Source organism: Protopterus annectens, chromosome 9.part0 (genome assembly GCF_019279795.1).
Source record: "Protopterus annectens isolate FY-2018-M chromosome 9.part0, PAN1.0, whole genome shotgun sequence".
In the NCBI taxonomy this organism is placed as follows: Eukaryota; Metazoa; Chordata; order Ceratodontiformes; family Protopteridae; genus Protopterus; species Protopterus annectens.
This window is the reverse complement of record NC_056743.1, coordinates 1,312,386,995-1,312,413,642: the sequence shown is the minus strand read 5'-3', so window position 1 is coordinate 1,312,413,642 and position 26,648 is coordinate 1,312,386,995. Positions and strand designations below refer to the sequence as shown.

Genomic DNA, 26,648 nt, shown 5'->3' with positions numbered 1-26,648 from the left:
ACTTTAAAAAGTGCCCCAATTTTTGGGCCTTTGTATCACTTTTATTTATGCCTTTGTCCAGATTTCCTGCTTTAAGAGGTTATGAGGTATGACTCAATAGCAACGATAAAAAGACAATGGTAGCACAATTTGGAAAAGGGAAGGGAAAAGGGAATCAATTATAAGAGGTTTAGTTCTCCAGGTACCTAGAGCTGTATGTTGGAAACATGGTGAGACAGTCAGTAGTGAGAAAAAACAACATGGAGGTGGAAAAAAGTTAAGGAATACTCAACAAAGAGAGCAGAGAAGTACACTTTGCTAAGGAGAATTAATGCAGTAAGGATGCAGATGGTGCTATCAATAGACCTCCACATACTCTAGAAAATACATACAGATACAAGGGACACAAGTTTACAGCAAATGCAAAAATACATAGATAAATTTGTCAATAAATACAATGGGAAAATAATACACAAGAAAACAATATGCATGAACAGGAAAAAGGTGAGGATGTGGATTCTCACATATCCCAAAAAATACACTTGTATGTAACATCATTCACTGGAAATAAACAGAAGAGAAGTAGGTTAAGCAAAATAGTGTAAAGGATAGGGAGATGTGGAGAAGTTTATTAAAGGATAACAATAAAGCAGCGCTGAGCACTGTGAGCAAGAAGAGAGCAAACCAAGGAGGAGAATAAGGCTACGGTAGGAAAAGAAGTATCCAACCACTGTTGTGGATTGCATCTGAATTTAATATACTATATGGAGTTGCTGAAATTTAAAAACAAGTCTGGGGTGCGTATCTTAAAATATTAGAGGAATCAGCTGTAGTATAGAAAATAATATTATTTATATAGTTAAAAAAAAAACAAATCAGATTTTGTAATTTTACAAAAAACATAGAATTAAGGAGGAATTACATAAATTACAAGATAAACATTTTAAAATATTTCTAAAATCCTATCTTAATAAGAAAAGGAACAGTACTCCTATTTTATGATGGAAAAAGTCCATCATGCCAAAGATCATAACATTATTTCTGATTCTATGGGACTGTTATCATTGGTTATATTGGTTCTTACTTTGGAAAATATATATTGGATTCCTAGGATTGCAGCTATAATCCAAAACACAAATGGAATACCAGGCACTCGCATCAGAGCGGAGCGTACTTTAATCACACACAGTGGTATATAAGATAATAAAACTGTGACAAAAAACACATCCAGTAAATAAGTAAGCACTTTTGTCTTGTAAAAATACCAAGACTTTATCAGACAACACCATTTTTCATTATAACAGTTTAAATAGTCCAGAACACTGACATAGATGAATATGTTCAACCAATAAGTCACAAACCCTGACACACCCCTTTTTATTTTTTTAAATATAAAATATAAAAGCTGCCTACACATCATTCATAAAAACTAAGTTAATAAACCATATAAGAAACTAAATTAAAAAAAAAAACTTCATCTTGCTAGGGCTTTCAATCTAAGAACACTAGTGATTTCCATAAATTTATTCAGACATGTATAACTCATTGCATTCAATCGCAACTGTCAATAAAGCTCTTTCTTTTTAAGGAGAATTGCCCTAGGACCTCACCTTTCAGTTTTCTGAACCTTCTCCAATATGACAAATGTAAATCAATGCTTATATGTGAGTCATGGTGTGTTTAGCTAATGCATTATTGGTTTTATTTTTTTCTGATCTCATAGCAATGCTCATAGATATGTTCCTTAAGGAGGCATTCCATTTTACCTATATAATATGATGAACACATCCGGCATAACACAGCATATACAAACCCCTTTGTAGAGCAATCATATCTATCCTTAAAGCATACAGTATGACCTCTTATAATCACATTAACACCAAGTAAGAAGTATTTACAATAGTTGCTCCACAGCATCACGTCCTACATAGCAGTGTTATTTTTGGATTTAAAATTGGTCTCTCTAGAATAACTTTTAAGGTTAAAGCTTTTTTGTATATAATATGAGGACAATCATCAAATTTTTCTCTTATATCGATGTCTTCTTTTATAAGAATCCAGTGTTTTAACAAGATTTCCTTAATCATGTTGCTCTCTAGGCTAAATGTTATAACACACCCACTTTTATAACTATCCCCAATTTCTACATGACAGATTTCTCTATTTGAATTATTTTCTTCTTTTTTTAGAATAGGGTTAAAATATCTTGAAAGTCTTTTAGTCATCACCTCATCCTTTAAGTAATTAATTATTGCAATGGGGTATTCTCCGCTCAGAAACATTGACTTTAAGTTCTCACACTCATCTAAAAAGTCATTGTTTGTTGTTACCATTCTGGCAGCATGCACAAATTGCCCGTCTATTACAGATTTTTTTTTTTTTTTTTTTTGTATAAGTGGGTACACACTAGTAAAATGGAGAAGACTATTAGAGTATGTAGGTTTTCTATAAATATGAGCTGTGCATTCATTATTACAAAAATATTTCTCTAACATAATGTCCAAATATGCTATCCTTTCTTTATTTGCTTGAAAAGTAAAATTCAGGAAGGTGGTTGTGCCATTCATAAACTCCTTAAACCTATCTAAATTGGTCTCACTACCATTCCATAAAATAAATATGTCATCCAAACATATCATGTATATGTCCTTAAATTGTCTTTAAACTCACTATCCAGTACAAAAGTCCTTTCTCAATAAGCCATAATGATATTACTGAAAAGGGAACCACAACTTGCCCCATAGCCACCACTTCTTTTTGCAAGAAATATCTTTTCTTAAATGCTAAAAAAATAGTTTTTACTACAAGTTCTAAAACTTCTTCATAACAATTAATTTTGGACTGTTTGACCCTATGCCGGGTTAGAAATTCACAAAACCACTCAATTCCCTCTCTATGAAGGATAACCATGTACAAAGTCTTTTATATCAATTGTCACTAAAATGTAATTTTTGCTGATTCATCTTATTAAGAAAGTCACATTAATCCCTACAAATTTGTTTTTCCTTTGCTATTAAATGTTTTATTATTATTATTATTATTATTATTATTATTATTATTAAAAATAATTAAAATTATTATTAAAAATTTAGCACAACCACTAGTAATCAACCCCCTCACATTCACTATGGGGAGCAATAGTGAGTCATTCAGGTCTTTGTGGACTTTTGGGATTCCAAAAATGTTAGGAATAATAGCATAGGCAATATTCAAATAGTTAAATCGTCAATTGTGGTTCTACCCTCTATTAAAAAAAAATCCCTAATTTGTGACCTGTTAACATTGTAGGGACAATTTACTTCTTTAAGAGTGACTGGGACATAAGTAGTTTCATTCAATAAAGTAAACATTTTCTTATTGTACATATCTTTATACATCAGTAACATTCCCCCACCCTTATCTGCTTTCATTAATCTTGCATTAATTTTCTTAACATATTTTAGCTCCTCTAGTTCATGTTCCCCTATATTATATCTACCTCATGTGAAATTTTTGTTTACCAAAAATCTAAAATCATTCTCATAAACCTTTGCAAACAATTGTAAGGTTGGATGAAGCAGTGGGTTAAATGTGCTAGAAGCTTTCAATTCCCCAGTTACTTGTGGCATATTATTAAAAATAATTTTGAAATTAAATTTTCTAATAAGAACTTTTAACTCAGTTAACAGTTCTGCTATATTAACATGTTTAGTGATCATAAAATTCAAACCTTTTGTCAGTGTTTCAACAAACGTTTTACTGATCAAAACCTTTGTATAATTAAATACCTTAAAATCCTTTATATCATTCATGTCAATTTGTAAAGTAAAGCTTTCATCTCTCTAAACTGGAAGGAGGCCAAAACAGTACAGGCGTATTAATTACACAAGAGGTGCCTGAATGCAAGGAGAAGATTGTAGAAACTAATATAAATGAGAAAATTGGGGAAGGGGAAATGAAAAGGCAATAGACAGAGCAATTAGATTATTACACAGTAAGAAGAGAGCAAACTAAGAAGGGGAATAAGGCTAGGGTAGAAAATGAAGCAGCCAATCACTGTTGTAGATTGCATGTGAGTTTAATATACTATATGGAGTTAATGAAGTTTAAAAAAAGTCTTGGGTGTTTATCTTTAACTATTAGTGAAATCAACTGTAGTGCAGAAAATAATATTATTTAGATATTTAAAAAATTAAATCAGGTATTGTATTTTTACAAGAAACATAGAATTCAGGAGGAATTACATAAATTACAAGATAAACATTTTCAAATATTTCTAAAATCCTGTCTTAATAAGATAAGGAACAATACTCCTATTTTCTGGTGGAAAAAGTCCATCATGCCAAAGATCACAACACTATTTCTCATTCTGTGGGACTGTTATCATTGGTTGTATTGGTTCTCACTTTGGAAAATATATATTGGATTCCTGGAACTGCTGCTAGAATAACCAGATAAAAATTTTAAATAATAACCACTGATAGGAAATGTAGTTTAGTAACAGAAAAACTGCAATTTTATTTTTAGGGAATGAAAACATAGAAGAGTCCAACAATATTTACTTCTGCAAAAGTAGACTGAAAGTTTAGATTAAAAAAAAAACTTTGGATGAACCAAGTGCATTTTTGCTAATCATTCTTTTGTTTTTGGTAAAAAATGAAAATGTACAGAGATTATATTCACAGATGTACAATTAACAAAAATAGACAAAGTTGAAGTTGTACCCAATATCTGATTACAGTGCTGTAACAGCTTCAGTGCAAATAAATAGTAAATTTTAATAGTAAAAATCTTCTGACAGTTTTAAGATTATTGGCACATGTGACCAACCTGATGGATTTCAAGGAGTAAGTAAACAAATTTTGAAATTTGAAATGTATAAATTCTAATGGCAATGAAGCAGTTGATAATACTATCTTATAGGATTATATGAAACTATATTTGTCTGATAAAATTAAAGCATGTTTATAAAAACAGAAAAACATAGGAAAAAGAAATATTCAAAATATGTTCTCAGAATCTAATTCTATATAATTACAGAAAGTAAATTAAAGTAAAATTACTCAGATTAAAAAGTTAAGAAGAAATATAAAAATATTTTATTTTATAAGGTAGTGAAAGCTTTAGAAAATTTCATACACTTACAATTCCAATGATATGTGATTTGTGAAAAGATCAAAAAGTTTTATTCAAACTACACAATATACAAGTGTTATAATTTCAGGCATCAGAAATAAAAAAGACATCCTTTAACTTAGAAAATAATACTTTGGGCCTTTTGGAAACACTAAGAGGAAGTACATAACACAGACAACAAGAAGACTGATTCTATTCAAGGAGAGAATTTTCTGAATTAAAACATTCTTGGCCAATTACCTCAAGAACCTGTGAAACCTATTTCAATGGTAGAAAATAAATACCAGATGAGAAGTTTGAAGGAAAATAAGGCACCAGGCTGGGATGGCTTAATTCCAGAAAACTATAAATTGATGCCTTAGAACATTATACTGTTAAAAATTATTTTTTCATTTGATTCATAAGGAAAATAACATTCCTACTTCTTATAAATATGCAGTTATAACTTAAACTTAAACAAGATAAGAATCCAGATATATGTAATTAATATAGACCAATATTTTTATTAAATATTGCCTATAAAAATATATATATCTACAGTGGCAAATATATTGAAAATGTGTACAGTTTGTGTTAAATATTGAACAATCAGGGTTCATGTTTAAAAGTCAAATATAAGATAACATAAGAAAAATTATTTAATTGATTATGTAAACAATAATAATAATAATAATCTAAATATGTCTATAATTAGTTTACATTTAGAAAAAAAAAGTATTTCATTCTTTGAATTGGACTTATTTGTTTAAACCTTTTTTAGATTCCATTAAAAGTTTAATGAGTTGCTATCAGAGTTATACCAGCCATATACTAATTCTAAAACATATATCAAAATATGATTTTTTTATTCTCAAGGAATAAACATTTTAGGAAAAAAAAGAGGGTTTTCCTTTTGTCATCATTTTCAGTACTACCATCCAACCATTTGTATATTTCATAAGATCAAATTAAGAAATTCAAGGGATAGAGGTTATCACTAAAATTCAATTATACACAGAAGGAATTTTACTAACAGTAAATATTAGTTATAATCTGAAAGCACTATTGGTTGCTATCAGTGAATTTGAAATGTATCTAAATTGCAATTTAACACCAAAAAAGAAATTATATTAATCAAACGTATGCCTTTAGGCAACATCAATGAAGCACATACTTTTGAATGGAATAAAAAAGAAATCAAATACCTAGGCACAATACCAACACATAAGTTAACAGATACCATGCAAATCAAGTATAAGAAATTGTTACACAACTTCTCAGATTTTGATTGTTTATACACTTACATTTTTATATAGAGCAAGCTCAAATATGATGTTAACCTTAAAGAAAAATAAATTATGTTTTGGTTTGAGGCTTTAAAGGTCATTAAATAATCTCATTGGATAAAACTATTAGCACATTTAATTTAAATTCCAATGACTGGATTTTATTTCAAAATATTAGGAAGTACTGGTAAAGTCAAATGCTAGCAATGCCCAATTGTGATAAGGAATTCTTACCTCCTATATCAGATTACTTCTTTCTAAATATTTCAGGTAAAGAGGTGAAATGGCAAATGATCATCAAAATATACATACTGATTTTAACTTTTAAAAGAAAACTATTTGACAACTTTTGTAAAGGCATGTAAATTCTATCATTTATTAAATTACATGAGGGTAGCAATAATTTGATTTTAAAATCATAAGGTTCAATTATATCTTTTTTGTTTTTGAAGGCATTTTTCTAAATATAAGCATAAATATTTCAACACTCCACATAAGATATATAACATGATTAATTTCTAGAAATTCACTTGGACATCTGATAAAGTGGTTAAAGCAGATTAAGAACACATCTTTACTCATGAGGGTATTAGGGAACTTTGCTTAAAAAATGGTGACTTTATGAAAACATTGTGGTGCAATAAATATCTGAATAAATGTTAAATGTTCTTTAATGCTGTTATTTTCACATGTGTACAAAATAATCAATGTACTTCATTACAGTACTTATTAACAATAGTTAGAAAAATCATTATCAAAAATTGGAAGTAACAGAACTCCAACATTTCATAAACATATTTCATTAACCATTTCAGTATGCCAAAAAGAAATAATTGTAATAAAAATGAACTCGGTGCCATAGCAATTGTAAATACTGTGCAAAGATACTGTAGTTATTAGGTATATATATATATTTATTATTTTGATTATAGGTATAGTAGCTTTTGTATACTTTATTAGGTTGAGCTTTAAAATCTAAATTAAAACTGAAATTCTTATATGTTTTATTATTTCACAAGTGGTAAGGTGTTATTAGATTACTGCACCTTTAAAAGTGAGCTGTTGTTAAATGGGTGTGCTAGTGAGCACGTATATCTACGTACTGTTTTCATTGCGGCCACACACTGATGACGCTCAGTTGGAGCGAAACCGGTCTGTGGGGCAGACTGTTTAGGCTCTAATAAAAGCCTTTTTTCCCAAACGGCTGTGATTTCATTATTTTTAGTGCTGGACGTTTTTGGTGTGATTGTATGCTGTCTCGTGCACTTGTGGATACGCGCACGGACTTTTTGGCGTTTTGAAGTTTTGGGTTTCCAGTGCTGTTCCACATTAAGGCCTTCATCTGCAATTTGGCGTTGGGGCGTGCAGCTTATTGTTTTGGGATTTAAATACAGTCGCTGTATACTATGGCAGTTGGTCGTGATTTTAAATCTTTTCTTCAACAGTTAACGGAAGATAAAGATGATGTTTCCATGTTTATGTCATCTGAAACGGATAGAAATATCACACACTCTGATATGGGCTCAGAAGTGAATACTGGGATCAAGACACAATTCCGTAAGTTGTTTGATATTACTAAGAAGCTGCGTTCTATGGTGTGGCACAACAAGCTACTTAAGGCTTATTTGCAAGCCAAAATTGTTCCGAGGGGGCTTAGAGTGAGAATGGAACCTGGTCTTGGTAAAGATGACTCTGACTTCATTAAAAAATGGCGTGATACACAGTTAGCAGCCTCGAATATGTTTATGACATTGCTTGTGGAATATTATGATAAACATATTTCTACTTTATTATTAGAGCTTAACGAGTGTCAGCAACATATTCTAAGGTATGAATCTATGCCAGATTATCAGCATTTACATCAAAAGTTTATGGAGGACATTGATAAGTATGAAAAGGAACTGTGTGCACGCAAAATGAAAAAATTTAACAGGGACACTAATGACTTTAAAAGTAATAGAGTGTTTAGCTGGAAAAAGGAAAAGAAAGAGGTGCATTTTGTGAGTGAAAAACAGACCAGACCCAAACGCAAAAGAGTCAGGTCAATTTTGAAGTATAATACCACAAGTACATCTGAAGGTTCTTCTGGCTATTCAAACACCGACACAGAAGCAGAGTTTGAATCGGTGGTTGCTATTTCACCTGAACTGCCTTCCTCTAAGAAATCTAATACCCCTTTAGGAGGGGTGGTCGAAAACATAAGAACTTAAGTGGACTTTTTGGTTCTAGTGAGAGGGCTAGCCCCACAGAACCGGTTTCAGCTTCAACTTTGTCATTAACATCTGTTAGTAACATCAATGATGTTAATAATATTGTGGTTAATTTGACCAATTACCAGCTTAGTTCTAGTGAATTAAAGCTACTGCATAAAGGACTTAATTTTGTGCCTTCTTTTTATTCATCCCAGTATGACATTGTTTGTGATTTAAAAAATTTTAGTAGAGTGCTCAATCTAAAATGTTTTTTTGCCAGTCAACAAGTTAAACCTGCGACCTCAACTGCTAGTGGGTTTACTTTTAAGAAATCTAATTTTTCAGCAGCATATAATATTAATGTTAAAATCTTTGAGCAAATGGTGTTGAAGGATTTGCAAACTAGGCAAAGTGAAATTTTCAGAAATTGTAGTCATAATATACAAATGGATGAACATGAAGCATTGATGGGATTGACACAAAATTCACAAATTGTTATTACTAAGGCTGATAAGGGGGGGGCTGTGGTTATCTGGGACAAATTGCAGTATGATGCTGAAGTTAAAAAACAATTGAATGATTCTAATTTTTATTTTTGTTTGCAGAAAGATCCGATGCCACAATTTAAAAGTATTGTAGATGCATTTTTGCTACAAGCAGCACATGAAAATTTGATTGTTCCAGAGTTAGTTTCACAGCTTCAGGTTGATAATCCCTCTTTTCAGTACTTTTATATGTTACCAAAGATACACAAAACACTACAAGATCCTCCAGGTAGACCCATAGTGTCAGGTCGAGGCTCATTAACTGAACCCTTATCTGAATACCTTGAAAGCAAGTTAAAACCTTTACTAGTATACGTTAGAGCCAGAATTCGAGACACCAAGCAATTTTTGGTGCTAATGGAAGATTTGCAATTATCTACTAGTAGTAGGCTTGGGACATTGGATGTCCAGTCACTCTATACTAGTATTCCGCATTCAGGTGGAATAGAGGCGGTAGAATTTTGGATGCAGAGATCTGGCTTGTATTCTGAATCAGAAAAGAAATTTTTGTTAAGTTTATTACAACTTGTTCTTGAGCATAATGCATTCAAATATAACAACGATTGGTATTTACAGATTAAGGGTACAGCTATGGGGGCTACTTTTGCCCCCATATATGCCGATTTATTTATGGGCTACCTGGAGGAAATGTTTATTTATAGTGAACATTTCCCTTTTTCTGGTTGTCTTGGCATGTGGCGCCGGTTTTTAGATGATTGTTGGGTGGTTTGGGAGGGTAGTATGGAAGAATGGTTTGGCTTTAAGCAGTATTTGAATTCCAATAATTTTGGAATTATATTCACAGGGAGGCTTGATTTATTTACCATAGAATTTTTGGACGTTAATGTCACAAAAACATTAGATGGTACAATAGTAACTTCCCTACATAGAAAACCATTCTCTAAGAATTCCATACTACATGCGAACAGTTGTCACCCACCTCATACGGTTAATAATATACCAAGGTCACAGTTTAAGAGAATCAGAACAATATGTTCAGATGCTTGTGACTATAAATCAACAGCGCATGATTTAATTTCTAGGTTTAAGGCTAGGGGTTATCGAACAAGCAATATTAATCAGGCTTTTGATGAAAGTAGAGTATTGGATAGAAGCTTGCTTTTGCAAGATCATGCTCAGTCTATAAATAAGAGTGACACTATTCGTTTTGTCACTACTTATGCTACTAATACTTATTTGATTAAGCAAATTATTGATAAACATTGGTCTATTTTGCTTAATGACTCTTTTTTGTCTACTATTTTGGGAAATAAGTGCCAGTTTGGATATAGGCGTGGCAAAAACATTGGTGAATATCTATCAAAATATAAGAAAGGCGAGACACCAGCAGGATTTGAAATATTCAGAAAGGGAAGTACTTTTTGTGGACATTGCAAATATTGTATGTTGATGTCCAAAACCACTACGTTCACATCTCAGAATACCAGTAAGGTGTATGATATTCAGTGCTTTGTCACATGTAATACTTCATGGGTAGTATATATGGCTCTGTGCAGGTGCGGTTCTTTTTATATTGGACAGACTTCGTGTCTTTTAAAACAAAGGATTGCTACACATTTAAGTGACATTAAATGTAAAAGAATGCGCAGTGCTTTATACAAACATATATTAGTTCACCCAACAGCGCATTTTGTTTTTGTAGGGATTGACAAAGTAACAGATAGGATTAAGTCTGAGTCAGTCAAACACAAAATTCTGACGAATAAAGAACGTAGGTGGATAGTTAATTTAGGAGCTTTATTCAAGCCCGGTCTTAATGACCATTGGTAACCATCTTTTTCATGTTTTCTTTCCTTTTTTGGGTATGATCTATTCACTAAGTATCATGTATGTATGTTTATGTATTAAGGTATTCTTGTACATGTGTTATTTTATGGTGTTTGGCAGCCATATATATTGACATATCTATTATTTTGATTATAGGTATAGTAGCTTTTGTATACTTTATTAGGTTGAGCTTTAAAATCTAAATTAAAACTGAAATTCTTATATGTTTTATTATTTCACAAGTGGTAAGGTGTTATTAGATTACTGCACCTTTAAAAGTGAGCTGTTGTTAAATGGGTGTGCTAGTGAGCACGTATATCTACGTACTGTTTTCATTGCGGCCACACACTGATGACGCTCAGTTGGAGCGAAACCGGTCTGTGGGGCAGACTGTTTAGGCTCTAATAAAAAGCCTTTTTTTCCCAAACGGCTGTGATTTTCATTATTCTTAGTGCTGGACGTTTTTTGGTGCTATATATATATATATATATATATATATATATATATATATATATATATATATATATACACAAACACGCACACACACACATATATATATATATATATATATATATATATATATATATATATATATATATATGGGTTACCTTCAGTTCACCGAATGTCCACTTCCCAGACACGCATTGGCCATCTACTTGAACTTTGACCCATCCCCCCGCAGTAGTGCGTTCTCAGAGTTGGTATATTTAGTAAGGGGGTGCTGGCAAAGCCCGCCACAAAGGGGGGTGTGTGTGCAGCCCCCTACATTGGTCTGTTTCATTTTTATTTGGGTAGTTCTTTCCATTGGGATGGCCAAGTGCTTACTTACCTTGCAGGAAACGTCGGCTTTGCGAATGTCAGTGGTCTGAAGTGTCGGTGATCTACGAGTCAGGGAAGTGGACATTCGTTGAACTGAAGGTAACCCATATATATATATATATGTATATATATATATATATATATATATATATATATATATATATATATACATAGGTCTACTTCTGAATCTCAAAATACTGAAATTTTGAATTTCACTATCTCAAGACCAGAATGCCAAAAGTGCGGTTGTGCAAAACTTAGCAATACTAGACACAAATCCAAAAAAAAATTGTAACAAGACCCAATGTGGATAATAAACAAAACAGGTAATAAGTTCAAGAAAATCAACGTATTCCAAATCAGTCAAGCACTTGCATCCCAAACACCATAAGGTGAATTCTTTAAACACATCAAGGGCGTAGCAATGGGTGCAAGTTGCGCACCCACATACACAGATTTGGTGCTATATGCCTGGGAAAAGAAATTTGTTTCACTTCACAATTTTGTGAAGATGGAGAATATATTTACATTACCAGGATAATATTTTTATTTTTTAGAAAAATTCAACATACAAACTGGCACAATTTGTTGATTATTTAAATAGTGTTTGTTCATATTTTAGGTTTACTTATTCTTCTTCGAACACTACCATTGATTATTTGGATGTCACTTTAAGGACATGCTTAGTCAAACCTTTGGCTCAAAGATCTTCAGGAAGTGCACTTTTTCTAACAGTTATCTTAACTATCAGAGTAATCATCCACATCATTAAAAGAACATTTACAAGGAGCAGTTAGTCCATTCTGCAAGAAGGTGTTCAAATATAACTAATTTCAGGTTAGAAATTGGAAAACTTTTTCAAATGTTTTTAGAAAGAGGATATCCTTAGGATTTGTTGAATAGAATTGGTAAAGAGGTCCTGAAAGATTGAATTTGAGTTTTAAACCTCTGTTGGGGAAAATACATATGAAGGTTTGGGAAAAAGGGAAGATGATATTAACAACATGATGGTTATACCCTTTGGGTCTGGTTATAAGGAGATAAAAGACATAATTACCAAAAACTGGATTATTTTTAAGGGTAATTCTGAAATTATTGAGATACTAGGGAATAGAGCAAAGTTTGTTTTTAAAATGATTAGAAATATCAATTTTTTTTGAACATGTGAAGGCCGCTATTTGCTCCATCCCAAAGGTACCACACATTGTTGAGTTTGTAAACAGTGCCTGTACATTTTAGAAAGTCCACTTTATCTCTTCAAAACATCCCTTTTAAGATTTATTTAAATAAGGGTAACTGCACAACCAGAAGTATTGTTTATATTGCTATATATTTAAATAAGGGTAACTGCACAACCAGAAGTATTGTTTATATTGCTATCTGCTGCAAATGTGGATTTTTTTTATATGGGGAAGACAGAAAGACAACTGAGGAAAAGGATTTATGAACATCTTTATGCCTTATTTAGGCACATCCTGGTTTGCACAGGTTTTACTAAGTTTCAGTTTATTTTAGACATCATCCCTGAGAATGTTAGGGGTGGGTGGTGGGAGTTAGACATTGAAAGAAAGGAACTACAATGGTAATTGAAACTCAACTCCACCACACCCCCAGGTTTAAATTATATCATTTCTATTCTCCCCATTTTATAGACTAGGGCACAGGATTTATGAAATAACGATTTTATTTAATGTATCATTGGATTGGTTTGGTGAAGTTAATTTCATGTGTTTATTGTCAATTTATGGTAGTTTCAAATTTTGGTTTAATTATGTCACATGATTAATTTAATTAGGCAAGGAATTGCATTTACACTTTTTGATTGATTCTACATATCAGTTCTGAAGAAGTCCCTATGGTGTTTGGGATGAAAGTGCGTGACTGATTTGGAATAAATTGATTTTCTTGAACTTATTACCCATTTTGTTTATTATTTATTTATTTATTTTACATTTGTTTATTTATTTATTATTATTTATTTATTCATTTATTTTACATTTGTTTATCGGGCTAGTCTAACTGGATATATTTCCATTTTCAGTAGAGGCCCGGGGAGAAAAGCTCTAAAATAGCATAAAGAATTTAAACAACAATACTATCACAAAGTAATAGACAGATTTTAAAAAATACCAAGATATATTATTAAAGAGCAGAGATTAAATTAAATAACTGAATAAAAAAATAAGTTACATACTGGACAAAACAAGTCTTTTTACAGTATCATACATGAGGTAGTTTATAATACAGAAAGGAAATTATTTGTGCAGAGGCATAATATAATTTTAGTAGTTCAGTTACTGCTTTGGGGAAATAAGCAATGTAGTTTTAGTTTTAGAACAACGTGGTGAAAAAAAAAGTGGAGAAAGAAGATGTGGCATCAGAAGTTAGTCAGGGTTGCTACAGGGACATAACCAGTGTGTTCTGAGGTGTCTTTTAAGCTTTTGTTTAAATAGTGTAAGAGATGGAAGTAGGGTTAGTTCACTGGGTAATAAGTTCAAGTTTTTTCCAGCAGTGTTGCAGAATAGGGAATCACCTGCCAAGTTGTTGGTCTTGTTTATGTTAGTTAGAAGTTTACTGGAGGAGCGTAGGGAATTAAGGTTTTTGTAGGGGGCGATGAGATTAGTGAGTATGGGAGTGTTGTTAGGTTGGAAAAATATCTTGTGGGCAATAGTGAGTTTAGAAAATATCAGATTGTTTTGTAGTTCCAGCCAGCGTAGCTGCTGCAGATTTTGACAGTAGTGAGTTCTAAAGGGATTACCATATATAAAAGTACTAGCAGCAAGTTTAGCATTTTTTTATTTTAATTGTAAGCAGGTTATAAACAATACTGAGGATTTAATTAAAAATGTGACACTATGTATTCTGTAAATAGTTTCTTAATTATTGCTGATTTTATTCTTGTTGAATCTTTTTTGTAAAATGCTAATAAAATTTACTTGGAAAATATAAATTAGTGTGCAACAGCAAAGTGCATTTACTCCAAAGTTTGGAGTAGCAAGGGTATTGCTCTAAAATAAGGAATACTTTATGCACTGATCATAAGGGTATATGGAAATTGTATCTTAGAAGTGCTAATGTTTAGGAGAGCCTTAGCAGATTGGTATCACATAATATGCCAAGTACAAATTGATTCAGTATAATAACCAATGTAGGATGCTTACCTGATGTGAACTGATTTTGATAGCTCAGACTAAGTATTAAAGAATAAACAATGTAAATGAATGGCAATTCTACCCCTTTAGTTCCAGATCTGTAAACTGATATAACTTTAATTTAATCAAGATAAAGTAGAATTTTTCCTGCCAGTCATCAGCAGTTTCAGTTTCTGACAGGCAGTCTGTTCAATTTTCATTTGGAATGTGATGGATATTGAAAAGGGTAGTATTTATTTAACTACCAAGAATAAAGGCTGTGTTCGTAATGTTTAATTCTTTGATTTAGCTGTTGACATCTGCATGATAACTATTATTCATAATTTGAAAGTAATTAGACATATACATTTTGAGATATTTGATCTATGGTGTCAGGTATCTAATTACATGTTTGTTTGTGTCTTACGGCTTTTCCCGGTTAGGGGTCGCCACAGCGGAACTTCGGTCTGCTAATGATTGGTAGTTGAATTTACATGCCAAGTTACCAGCCCTGATGCACAACCTTCAATGAAGGTACTCCCATTCACGCATGTCTCCACGCAGAAGACGCTCTCGCTGTGAATCGAACTGGACAGCGTCTTACTGTGTGGCGACAACGCTATCGCAGCACCACCACCGTGGTCGAATGCCCATAGAAATAGTATTTCAACAGCACAATTAAATAGCCTAATTAGTTTCCATCATATTTGTCTTGGGTATTGTCACTTGTGTATATACTTTCTTAATGTTTAATTCAAGTCTATAAGCAATGAAAATGAGCAACATAACTACATGTTAAGATCTTTCCAATGACTCTTACTTTAAATTAAACTGTATTACACTGTCTTGAGTTTGTTTGGGTAAGAACAATTTGGTATGTAACTTGTCATCCAGAAAAAAAGTTGTTAAGCATTGAATTCTTGTTTTACATAACATCTCTGCAGACTTTCTCTTAACTACTTAATCTTAAGAGTTCTTAAATGTAAGAATGTTTGAAAGGACATTGAATTTGCAATACTATGAAGGCATGATGGAATAATGGTTGCCATATTTTGTATAACTTGTAGTGATGGAAACAGAAAGTACCATACAGTTTCAAGAGCGACAAAAAGAAAGAAAGAAAGAAAGGAAGGAAAATAATTAGAGCTCTATGCTGTGAAAATTTTCTGACTTGTTTTTAACAAATGCAAATGCTAAGAATTCTTTGTCTTTTGTATGATCCACAGAGATATATCTTTCGTGCTATAAAGGGAGTTTGTGGCACAATGTCATGGTTTGTCCGGTTCCTGTGTCACAGAGTCATTGATCACTTAGTTGAACCAATTGCAAAGCTTCTAGCTGAGCATGCTAATCCCCAAAAAGTCTGCAATTCTCTCAGTTTCTGCTGGGGTGACAAAGTACATCTTGAAGGTATGTTTGAATATGGAAATGTGCTTTTCCTAATAGAACTGTAATTATAGGCACTACATTTTAAGGTGTATAGCTAAGGAGTAATGTTTCTTTCAACTCATTGCCTCACTAACTTTGCTGGATGTATCAGGCTGCAGAAGAATTGGGTTTTAGCTGAGCTTGAAGCTTCATGTGATTGCTCCATAGCATTGCTTTGGCCTGCAGCTGCATTCTCTGGTAGTCTAGACAGGAGGGAGTGCTTCCAATTTCAATATGACTGATCATACAATAACCCAACCAACTGATTTAATACTTAAATACAAAAACGGTAAACTTAATCATTGCTGAACAAATCAACATAAAATTACAAGAACCAAAAAATATTTAATCAGTAAGCCAAACAACTGCTTTGTTAACAATACATTAGATTTTACTTTTTATGCAGTTGCATACTTAACTAAAATTTTGGAAAGTAATATATAAAAAAATCAATTAACCTGACATGAAAATTAAAGTATTTAATAATTTACAGACAAAATAAACATAAAGCAAGGAATGTAATCAATTTTGCCCTAGAGAACTGCACTTTGTAGGTCTTACAGTAATGCAAACTAATGGACATTCTCTACTTCATGAGGGTCTGTCATATGCTTAATGTTCAATTATTTGTAATATGTGAACCAAAGGACTATGAATTATTAATAGCACAATATGCATGTATGCCCAACATTCAGAATGCAAGTATACTATCAATATGATTTATCCAGTCTACTGACCTGAGCTTTCTAAACCATGAATAGTATTTTAAGTTATAAATGAAACACTCTTTAAGGAAAATAATATATATTTGCCTTCACTCTCTCTCTCTCTCTCTCTCTCTATATATATATATATATATATATATATAATATTTATGGCAGAGTGACCACAATTGAAATTCTGAGACTGTTTTCATTGGAGGCGACTTGGAAAGCCCTTATTTTTTTTCCATTTGGTCATTGGACTACAGATTCAGATTGCATATGTAAAGAATAAGATTGACTGACTTCTCTTGATCATTCTATTATATGCAGACCTGATCCTTGGTCACTGCGAAATAGTAATAAGAAATATAGTGATATGGTATGGTTAAATGAAATATGTTGCCATAGCAACAAGATGAGAAGTTACTGAATAACATTTCATGATATGACCATCTAATATAAAAAAATGGCCAAACTCAGAAAGGTTACCATGAGGTGTACACTTCACAATAAAACTTCTGCAGTCAATGGCAGATCAACAATGGTGTGACCATGAAAAATGCTAATAAGGCATTCCAGAGGAGAGGCATATGATAATTATTCCATTACGCAAAGGAGGAGACTTCACTAAATTCTGTCATTACTGCCCTTTAGCCATTCTTTCTCCACTTTCAAAATCCTTGAAAAGTTGATACAGTCTCATCTTCTCAAACAACAGATACCAATTTACCCTCATCTGACCAGCACTATTTTGGTATACATTACAGCGGTACAACAGCTTTCCTTAACTTTATCCATCATACCAACATCTACATGGAGTCTGGAAACTTAATTTCCTCTCTATTCCTTGACTTATCTATTTAAAGTGTTTGATACGGTATCCCATCAGATTCTTCTCCATAGATAATCTTCACTAGACCCCCACCATCTTCTGGTTCCATAGCTGCCTTTCTTACAGCCTACATGCAGTAAAATAGCTGAAAGAGCAATCCCTAATGCCCACAGGCACAAGATGATGGAGGACATGTTCTGAACTCAAAGCTCTGCACCTATATGGTCAATTTAGTCAGCTGAAGTTGCATTTTATTTTGGTGTAACATAGCTATGACAGCACCGCCACCCTTCAGCTCTCAATTGGAGTTAAAAAGAAGTGATTATAGATTATATCAAGTCCAGGCCACTTTCTTACTTGCTGTAAGTACTCCCTATGGGCTGCTAGATAAGATGGATCCCTCAACACCTTCCATCTCAGAAGATACTAAAACTATGAATGACATGCTGCTGACACTGACATCTATGATAAAAACCATGGAAATGGATATTGTTCAAATTAAGAACACAACTACCGAGCATGTAACCCAGCTAACCCACCTACAGTCATTATTGATAGTATAATACTCTGACATCTTGGGTAATGCAGAGTGCATTCCGGCCATAGAATCACAATCCAATCAGGTACATGAATCCCTTTCACTGCTGAACATTAGAATGGATGACTTGGAAAGCAGGGCTCACCTGAACAATATTAAGCTATTGGGGTTGCCTGAAAAATTGGAAGGCAATGGTACCAGGGGCTACACATCAGGAATATTAAAAAAGTTTATGGGAGGAATAAGGAATTCATTATTGAATTAGACCATAGAATTACTCCTAAAATTTATATCCACAATTTTCCTAGGCAGTTCATCTACAAGTGTGTAAACTATAGCGACAGAGAAGCAATGTTAAATAAAGCCAGATCACTGGGAAGTGATTCTGAAATTTCTGAGTCTTCTGTCTGCATGGTACCTGATTACAAGCCTTAGCTCTCTACCTGTGCTACTTAAAGGAAAGGGAGCCCTCAGTACTGCTTTATTTTCCAGCCAATCTAATGGTCACAACAGAAGGTCACTCCTCTAATTTCACATCAGTAGAAAAAGCTGAAAAATTAATCTTTAATAATGTGAACCCAAAATGACAACTTTGAGATGGCCCATGAAAATGGAGCAGTGCTCATGACAGCAAAAAAGAGGGAAAAACCTATGACACCCTTACCAACCAAACTTACATCTGATCCCAAAGAATCCATTCCATTAAGAAGGTAGCAAAACCTGCAGAAGAAAAAGAAACAGGGCACAACTATAAGATATTGTCCAGATGTAACCAAATAATATGCTGCCCTTTTATCTCATTCCTTAGTTGATGGGAATGTAGATGGTTTACCCTGAGAAATCAAAATAGGTGAAGTGGAACTGCTAAAAGCCTCTTGGACCAATATGCATAACTTGGGAGTAGTAAGTCCTTTGCAGAAGCCACAACTAGCTCTATTACTTGAACAATGACCTCTACAACATGACTCTCCCCTGTGAATCAGGAGGTTGACATATTTTGATATATTTTAGCTAACTAAGAGTTGACATATTTTGACATATTTTAGCTAGCTAAGAGTATCAAGAAGGATTGATATCTCCAACTACATGCTGGTTGGTAATATCTAACCTTTTGTTATTCAGAAATGGATGATATGTAAAAGGTTTTGATGGGTTTTTTTTTTTTTTTTTTTTTTTTTTACCTATTATCAAGATTAAATGAGTAAAACTGGAAAACTAAAAAACTTCAGAATTAAAACATAAAACAAAAGTTGAAACCAACACCACATCCCAGGAAAGCATGGACACTGTAACTTAGCTTTCATTCACTTTAATGGTTGTGAACTTCCTTTGAAAAAACATCCATCTACCCTCACAAACACACTTAAATAATTAATTGAATAGTCACATGATTAATTGAGCATTAAGCATTGCTAATGTTAAATGAACAGTACAAATATATTCTATACACAAAATGTATTACTAATGTACATGTAGCGTAGACAGTGTAGGTACATTAGTAATACATCTTCATTTTTTTTTCAGTCACAATAAGAAAACCTTTGGGACTAGCGGGTATTATACGTGCAGTAGTGAAATGATAGTTTATGTGGCACAGTGCCTTTCATATCCGTGTTATTATACTGGAAAAACTACCAGATGTCTGAAAAGATGTACTTATCAACATCTGTTAGCAATAAGGAAAGGAGAAGAAAAAAATGCCTTAGCTAGACATGCTGCTGTTTGCAAGAGCTTTAAGAAATTTGTTTTTTCAGTGTTGGACAGTGTTAGTTCAGAGATGTTTTCGGGGGACTATAAAACATGGTTAGAATGTAAAGAAAGTTTATGGCAAATACATTTAGGTGCCAATATTGCACCAGGTCTTAATGACATTATTAACATAAAATGTTTTTTACAATATATGTAAATTATTTTATGTAAATATTTTATTCAGCATTTAAATATGTTTTATAAATTTTGTGTATAGAATATATTTGTACTGTTTAACATTAGCAATGCTTAATGCTCAATTAATCATGTGACTATTCAATTAATTATTTAAGTGTGTTTGTGAGGGTAGATGGATGTTTTTTCTGAGGAAGTTCACAACCATTAAAGTGAATGAAAGCTAAGTTACAGTGGCCGTGCTTTCCTGGGATGTGGTGTTGGTTTCAACTTTTGTTTTATGTTATTATCAAGATTACTTTCAAATTAATATAATAATGGAATACAGAATGACAATTTACTGCACTGTGACTTATGGGATATATATTAGTTCTTTGATGGGGTGGGGCTTGTTACAGGAGGACTATTTACTGAGAACACATGGCCAGCAGTGTGGTTTAGCCCAAAGTTTATACAATAATTTCAGTAAGTTATGATCAAAACATCTCCTCCCAGTTTGTTAATCTCAATGAATCCTATTTAAAGGACAGTAAACAGAAACTAAATTCCGTCAGTCTTAGAAAGCTATAGCCACTTCATCAGCACATGTAAATATGTAAATTAAGCTAATTTTACTCAATGTAAGGGGGAATGTCGGCAACATATGAGTGCAAAGCCATTCATCATCTTCAATCCACATTTTCCCATTTCTACATGGGGTTGGGGTGTTGTATCAACTGTTGCCATCTGTCTCTATTCAATGCCACCCTCTTACCTTCTTTGACATTCATGCCTGACTGTAACAGGTCTTCCCTCACACAATTCAACCACTGCTTTGGGGGATGTCTTTGATTCCTTTTGCCTTCTTCCTGTCTATCCAAAATCTTCTTCATCAGATTGTCTTCTACTTTACTACACACGTGCGTGAACCATGATAATCTGTTCTGTTTGACCTTCTCTGCAGCTGAAGCTGCAAAAGATGGATTAAATGGGTGAGAGAAGACCTGTGACAGTCAGGCAATATTTATTGAAGATAGTAGGAGATTGACAATGAATTAAGAGTGATGATGACAGTTGATGAGACACCCTCACCCCATGTAGAAATGGGAAAAAGGAGGGTGATGAGTTCCACCCCACTCCACAGCTTTCTTCCACTTATGTGTCAGTGATGGCCTCTTTTTACCCTTCCTTTTCTGTTAGTGACTGAGGTATATATTAGGCTTCTGGATAACCAACTAAGCAACATAAGTATATCTGCCCCCAAACATGGCACACTTGCCTCACCATGGTTTGCAACCAAAGAAACATTATCATAAAGCTGTGGAGGTATTTAAACTTCTGAGGAACTTCATGGGTCGAAGTTAATGAGATGAAATCAGCCAGTTTTCACCTATCTAGAGCCACCAATGAGGTAGTGCTTTTTGTCTAGCCCCTTGGAATTAGACACTACAATGTAGATACCTGGGGATTGTACTAACCTTTGACCCCACCAAGGAGATCCAAACAAATTTTTAGCCATTTAGTTACCAACTTCCATAGCAAAGTAAACTACTGGAGGAAGTTATACTTTAAATTTCTTACCAAAATGCAGATGATAAAAATGTATATCTAAAATACCTTTTTTTGATGAGATACCTCCTGCACTTTTATAAACATTTTTATATAGGTAAGCTCCAGAAACTCACCTCCAATTAGTGCTGAAACAAAACTCATCCTAGGATTAGTAAACTTAATCTGTTTCTTCCTCACAAACTTGGAGGGGTGGGGATCCTCATTTTAAAAGATTACATATTTGCAGTAGTTAAGTGTAGTTACCTTTATTCCAGGCTGAAATGCAGACCCATGTGGATTGCTATCAAGCTTGATGTGATTAGGTCAGCTTGGGATAGGAAAGCCTCTTCCACATCTCATAAAGTGTGGAACCCTGGAAAATGGGAAACTTGGTTGGAAAGCTAAGTATTTAAATGGTAAAATGCCAAATTGGATGGCTTATATTGGAAAAGAATCTGGGACTCAAATAGATTTATTTTAGATGGTAATCCTATTCCCTTGACAGACGGATTAAGACTAGGATTTGGTATATCCTAGATATTTGGAAGCCGCTGCTTACAAATTTACAATTCTAAGGATTTGGAAAAAATGCATCATGGTGGACAACCTACCATGGTGGCAATATTTACAGTTACAAAATATACAGTTAAAGCAGTAGTTAGGATTAGCAAGGAAAAAACTCTGGAATTATTAAAAATATATAAGGTCAACCTTGAGCTGTATTTATGTAGCTTAAGTATTAGCAGTACTAGCTGATCCCCCCCCCAACCCATGTATTACAAGGAAAGAAAAGATTCTTTGTATCTCACCTCCCTGATAAGATGGAACCCTATATTAGCTGAAGACAGATGCCCCTACCTTAATCATAATAATGCAGACTCTTTCCCAAATCTCCCTAGCGTACATAATTTTACTTCTATAGAATTGATCCATCACTGATACCCACCTCACAGACTCTTTTCTAGAGGACAGTCTAACTCACATAGATGCTGTTGCCATAATCATTGACAGCTGACTAACATTACATAATTTAAATTACAAAACACCTTCACATGGGCGTTAGGTGCACTCTCCCAAACATAACTCACCCTGACCTCTGATTGCTTGGACTTACCAGTCCTGAATTTTCATTTGACATTTCCTTATTGCTGTTGATTTGACTTGTATGTGTATCCCTTGTAGGTTTCATTTTTAAACATTGGTAGATAGATATACTACCTGATTCCTTAGATCCTGGTTAGGTTCCATTTTTAAACATTGGTAGACAAATATACTACCTGATCCCTTAGATCCAGGTTAAATTCCATTTTTAAACATTGGTAGACATATATTAGCTGATCCCATAGATCCAGGTTAGGTTCCATTTTTAAACATTGGTAACCTGATATACTACCTGGTCCCTTAGATCTAGGTTAGGTTTCATTTTTAAACATTGGTAGACAAATATACTACCTGATCCCTTAGATCCAGGTTAGGTTTTATTTTTAAACATTGGTAGACAAATATACTACCTGATCTCTTAGATCCAGGTTAGGTTCTATTTTTAAACATTGATAGACAGATATATTACCTGATCCCTTATATCTAGGTATACTGATCAATGGCATCTCCTGTGGGTAATATTTCTACAGATGTTATTTGCTGATAACAAGCTGGCATATGCCATCTAATATCAATTCTATGTATCTCACTTTTGGAGGTGACATTAGAATTTAACATTATAGTATGGTCCGGAAAAATGGCTTGCTAACTGATTGTCTTGTCATTATGAAAGAGTGTTTCAGTTTTGTAGTTATTAGTATGGATAATTTCCATTTGTGATATAAGCTAAATGTTTCATTGTGTTATTTAGTTCTTTATTTTCAGTTTTTCTTCATCAGCTGTGTTGTTCATATTCTGATCTTAGTCATCTTGAGGTAATATTTGTTAAATGTAATTTTAACAATTGTTGTGAACTGCATTAAAGACATGTATTTTTAAAAAAAAAATAATAAAAAAATAAAAACAATCACCACTCTTGCCTATTTAAATTGGAGTGCTACTTGGCTCAGCCTTGGGCCCACATAGACCTATTAATGATATAAGTGGCATTCAGTATGTTAATGATGCTACACTTGTAACCACAGCTATGTCCATCCCCAGACCTTCAGGAAAAGACCCAAAACACTCTTCTATATACATCTGGCTCAATAATTCTCACTTCCTTCTTCTTCTTTTTCTTCTTTTTTTGGCTTTTCCCGGTTAGGGGTCGCCACAGTGGATCACCTGTCCACTCATGACTGGCAGTGGAGTTTTACAGTGTCAAGTTGCCAGCCCAGTGACCAACCTTCCAGAGAAGGCACACACATGCACACACTCACACCTAGAGCCAATTTAGAGTGTTCAGTCCACGTATAGCATGTCTTTGGGATGTGGGAGGAAACCGGAGCACCCGGAGGAAACCCACACGACCACAGGGAGGACATGGAGACTCTGCACAGAAGGCACCAAAGCCGATGATGGAACAAGAGAACCTCTTGCTGTGAGGCAGCAATGCTAGCCGCTGCACCACTGTGGCTGCCCAATAATTCTCACTTTGTGCTGAATGCTAATAAAACCAGGTTATTGCTCTTCACACCAAATCTGTATCCTATGCAAAAATAACTTCTTCGTTGCCGCAACAAAAAACACTCCTATCGAACTTGTGTCCACATAATGCTACTTAGTCTCATTCTAGAAAACCACCTAAAGTTCAATGTTCAGATACAATAAGCTATCAAGAAAACCCACAGAAAACATAATGCATAGCTAAATGTGCCACTAACCCATCTCTAAAACCCCACCCATGACTAGTCCTAAAACAGTTAGGCTACCTAGACCACCCACACTCTCTTTAACCCATTTAGCAGCATAAAATAATCTACAAGCAACAAAATTGTCCTGCACTGCAAGCCTTAGTGGAACCTTACACTCCTGCATGATCGCCGCACTTCACAGACAAGTCGCTGTTAATTGTAACTAAATCCCTTCACAGACAAGTCCCTATTTCCATATTAATTATAACTGTCCATAAAATAATCTACAGGCAACAAAACTGTCCTCCACTGCAAGCCATAGTGGAACCTTACACTTCTGCATGATCACTGCACTTCACAGACAAGTCGCTATTAATTGTAACTAAAATCACTTCACAGACAAGTCCCTATTAATTATAATGAAAATCACTTCACAGGCAAGTCCCTATTATCATATCAATTATAACTGTCCATAAAATAATCTACAAGCAACAAAACTGGCCTGCACTGCAAGCCTTAGTGGAACCTTACATCCCTGCATAATCACTACACTTCATAGACAAGTCGCTATTAATTGTGACTAAAATCACTTCACAGACAAGTCCCTATTAATTATAATGAAAATCACTTCACAGACAAGTCCCTATTAATTATAACTAAAATCCACAATCCTGTTGGTGTGTCCCTGTACTCAAACTATGCCTCCAAAATCTGGACTTTTGTCCCTACCAACATCAAACAAATCAAGGTATTCAGATTCAAAAACTTAAGACAACACAATTTGCTCAGCTCTTGCATCTCCCCAGGCTAGACTACCTCATCCCTTACACACCCACATTACCCCTAGATACCACAGGAAAGCAAATTCTCAGTATAAATATCCTACGGTCTTCTACCCCTTTGCTCTTACTGCCATCTTTACAGACTCTACTCACCCCTGACAATTTTTTTCATCTAGCAAATTTCCAACTCATATTTACTCTGTTCTACATCTACCTCAACTTCACTACAATGTTTTTATCTCATTATCAGGTAACAAAATAAATCCACATACTAATCTTATACTCCTATCCTCTCTGCTCTCTACTCATATCTCCCGCACATCCTCTCTCATTTTTCTCCTACACATAAATGTAAAATTGTAAATCTACATTATAACCTTCATTGTGCATGCCACTTTAACATGTATTAATATGTAATGACTGCATATTTTACTGATTGTAGATTTCCTGTACTCACGCCTCCTAACATCCTAGTGCCAGAAATCTGGACAAAGGCTAAAGTAATGGGGTAAAGGCCCAAAAATAGGGACAGATTTTAAATATTAGTCTTATAAACTTAGATAGTTGGTAGAATAATAGAATTTGTGTTTGTATTTATTTTGTAAAGGACATGAAGTCTGAAATCAAATGTTTGTCGTTATTTACTGACTATAATCCTCTGCGATTTGCCAGAGAATCACACATTTTATGATAAAAACACCAAAGATAAGAGGCAAAAATTTAGACATTCTGTGAAAATCTGGACAGTTGAGAAGTATGTCTGTACTATAGCTATCCTTCAGTTATTGTTTGTCCATATTGTAACCTTAAGATTTTTATTTTATTTTGTTGTCTCTATTTTATAACCCAAACCTTTGCCTTCAGGCATCTCCTGAAAAGGAGCTATTGATGCCCACTTGGACTACTCCAGTTAATAAAATCAATCAATCAATCAATTAATCAATAAATTAGACATGTGGTTTCCCACAGAATTGTCTGCAGGAAGACTTTTGCACAGCCAATTGATTCTCTGTAACTTAGCATGGGCACTTCTAACCACTCATACTTACAAACACAGCCAGTAGGTCTTGTTCATCCATCACAGTAGAGTAGGTGAGTAATGGGGAGCTTAGTGATCAGGTAGTGTTAGGGGGGGTGTATTAGTGTGTATATGTGAGGGGCTGCAATCGTCAGTGCATGAGTAAGAGTGTCTGTTGACAGGCTTCAGTAGGTGAGTTAGTGAAGGAGTGTATGCGTGTGTGTGTGTGTGTGTGTGTGTGTATGTGTGTGTGTGTGTGTGTGTGTGTGTGTGTGTGTGTGTGTGTGTGTGTGTGTGTGTGTGTGTGAGTGTGTGTGCGTGTGT

At 33.9% G+C, this 26,648-nt stretch overlaps 1 protein-coding gene across 3 annotated transcripts in view; it reads left to right on the top strand.

Annotated features, from left to right (window-relative positions):
* The window catches only part of LOC122812034 (prosaposin-like), a 225,816-nt gene that overhangs the window by 62,915 nt on the left and 136,253 nt on the right, over positions 1-26,648 (top strand). For all 3 annotated transcript variants that reach the window (XM_044084280.1, XM_044084278.1, XM_044084277.1), the window contains exon 4: positions 16,061-16,244. In XM_044084280.1, the coding sequence (XP_043940215.1) occupies positions 16,061-16,244 (184 nt within the window). The remainder of the gene's footprint in view (positions 1-16,060; positions 16,245-26,648) is intronic.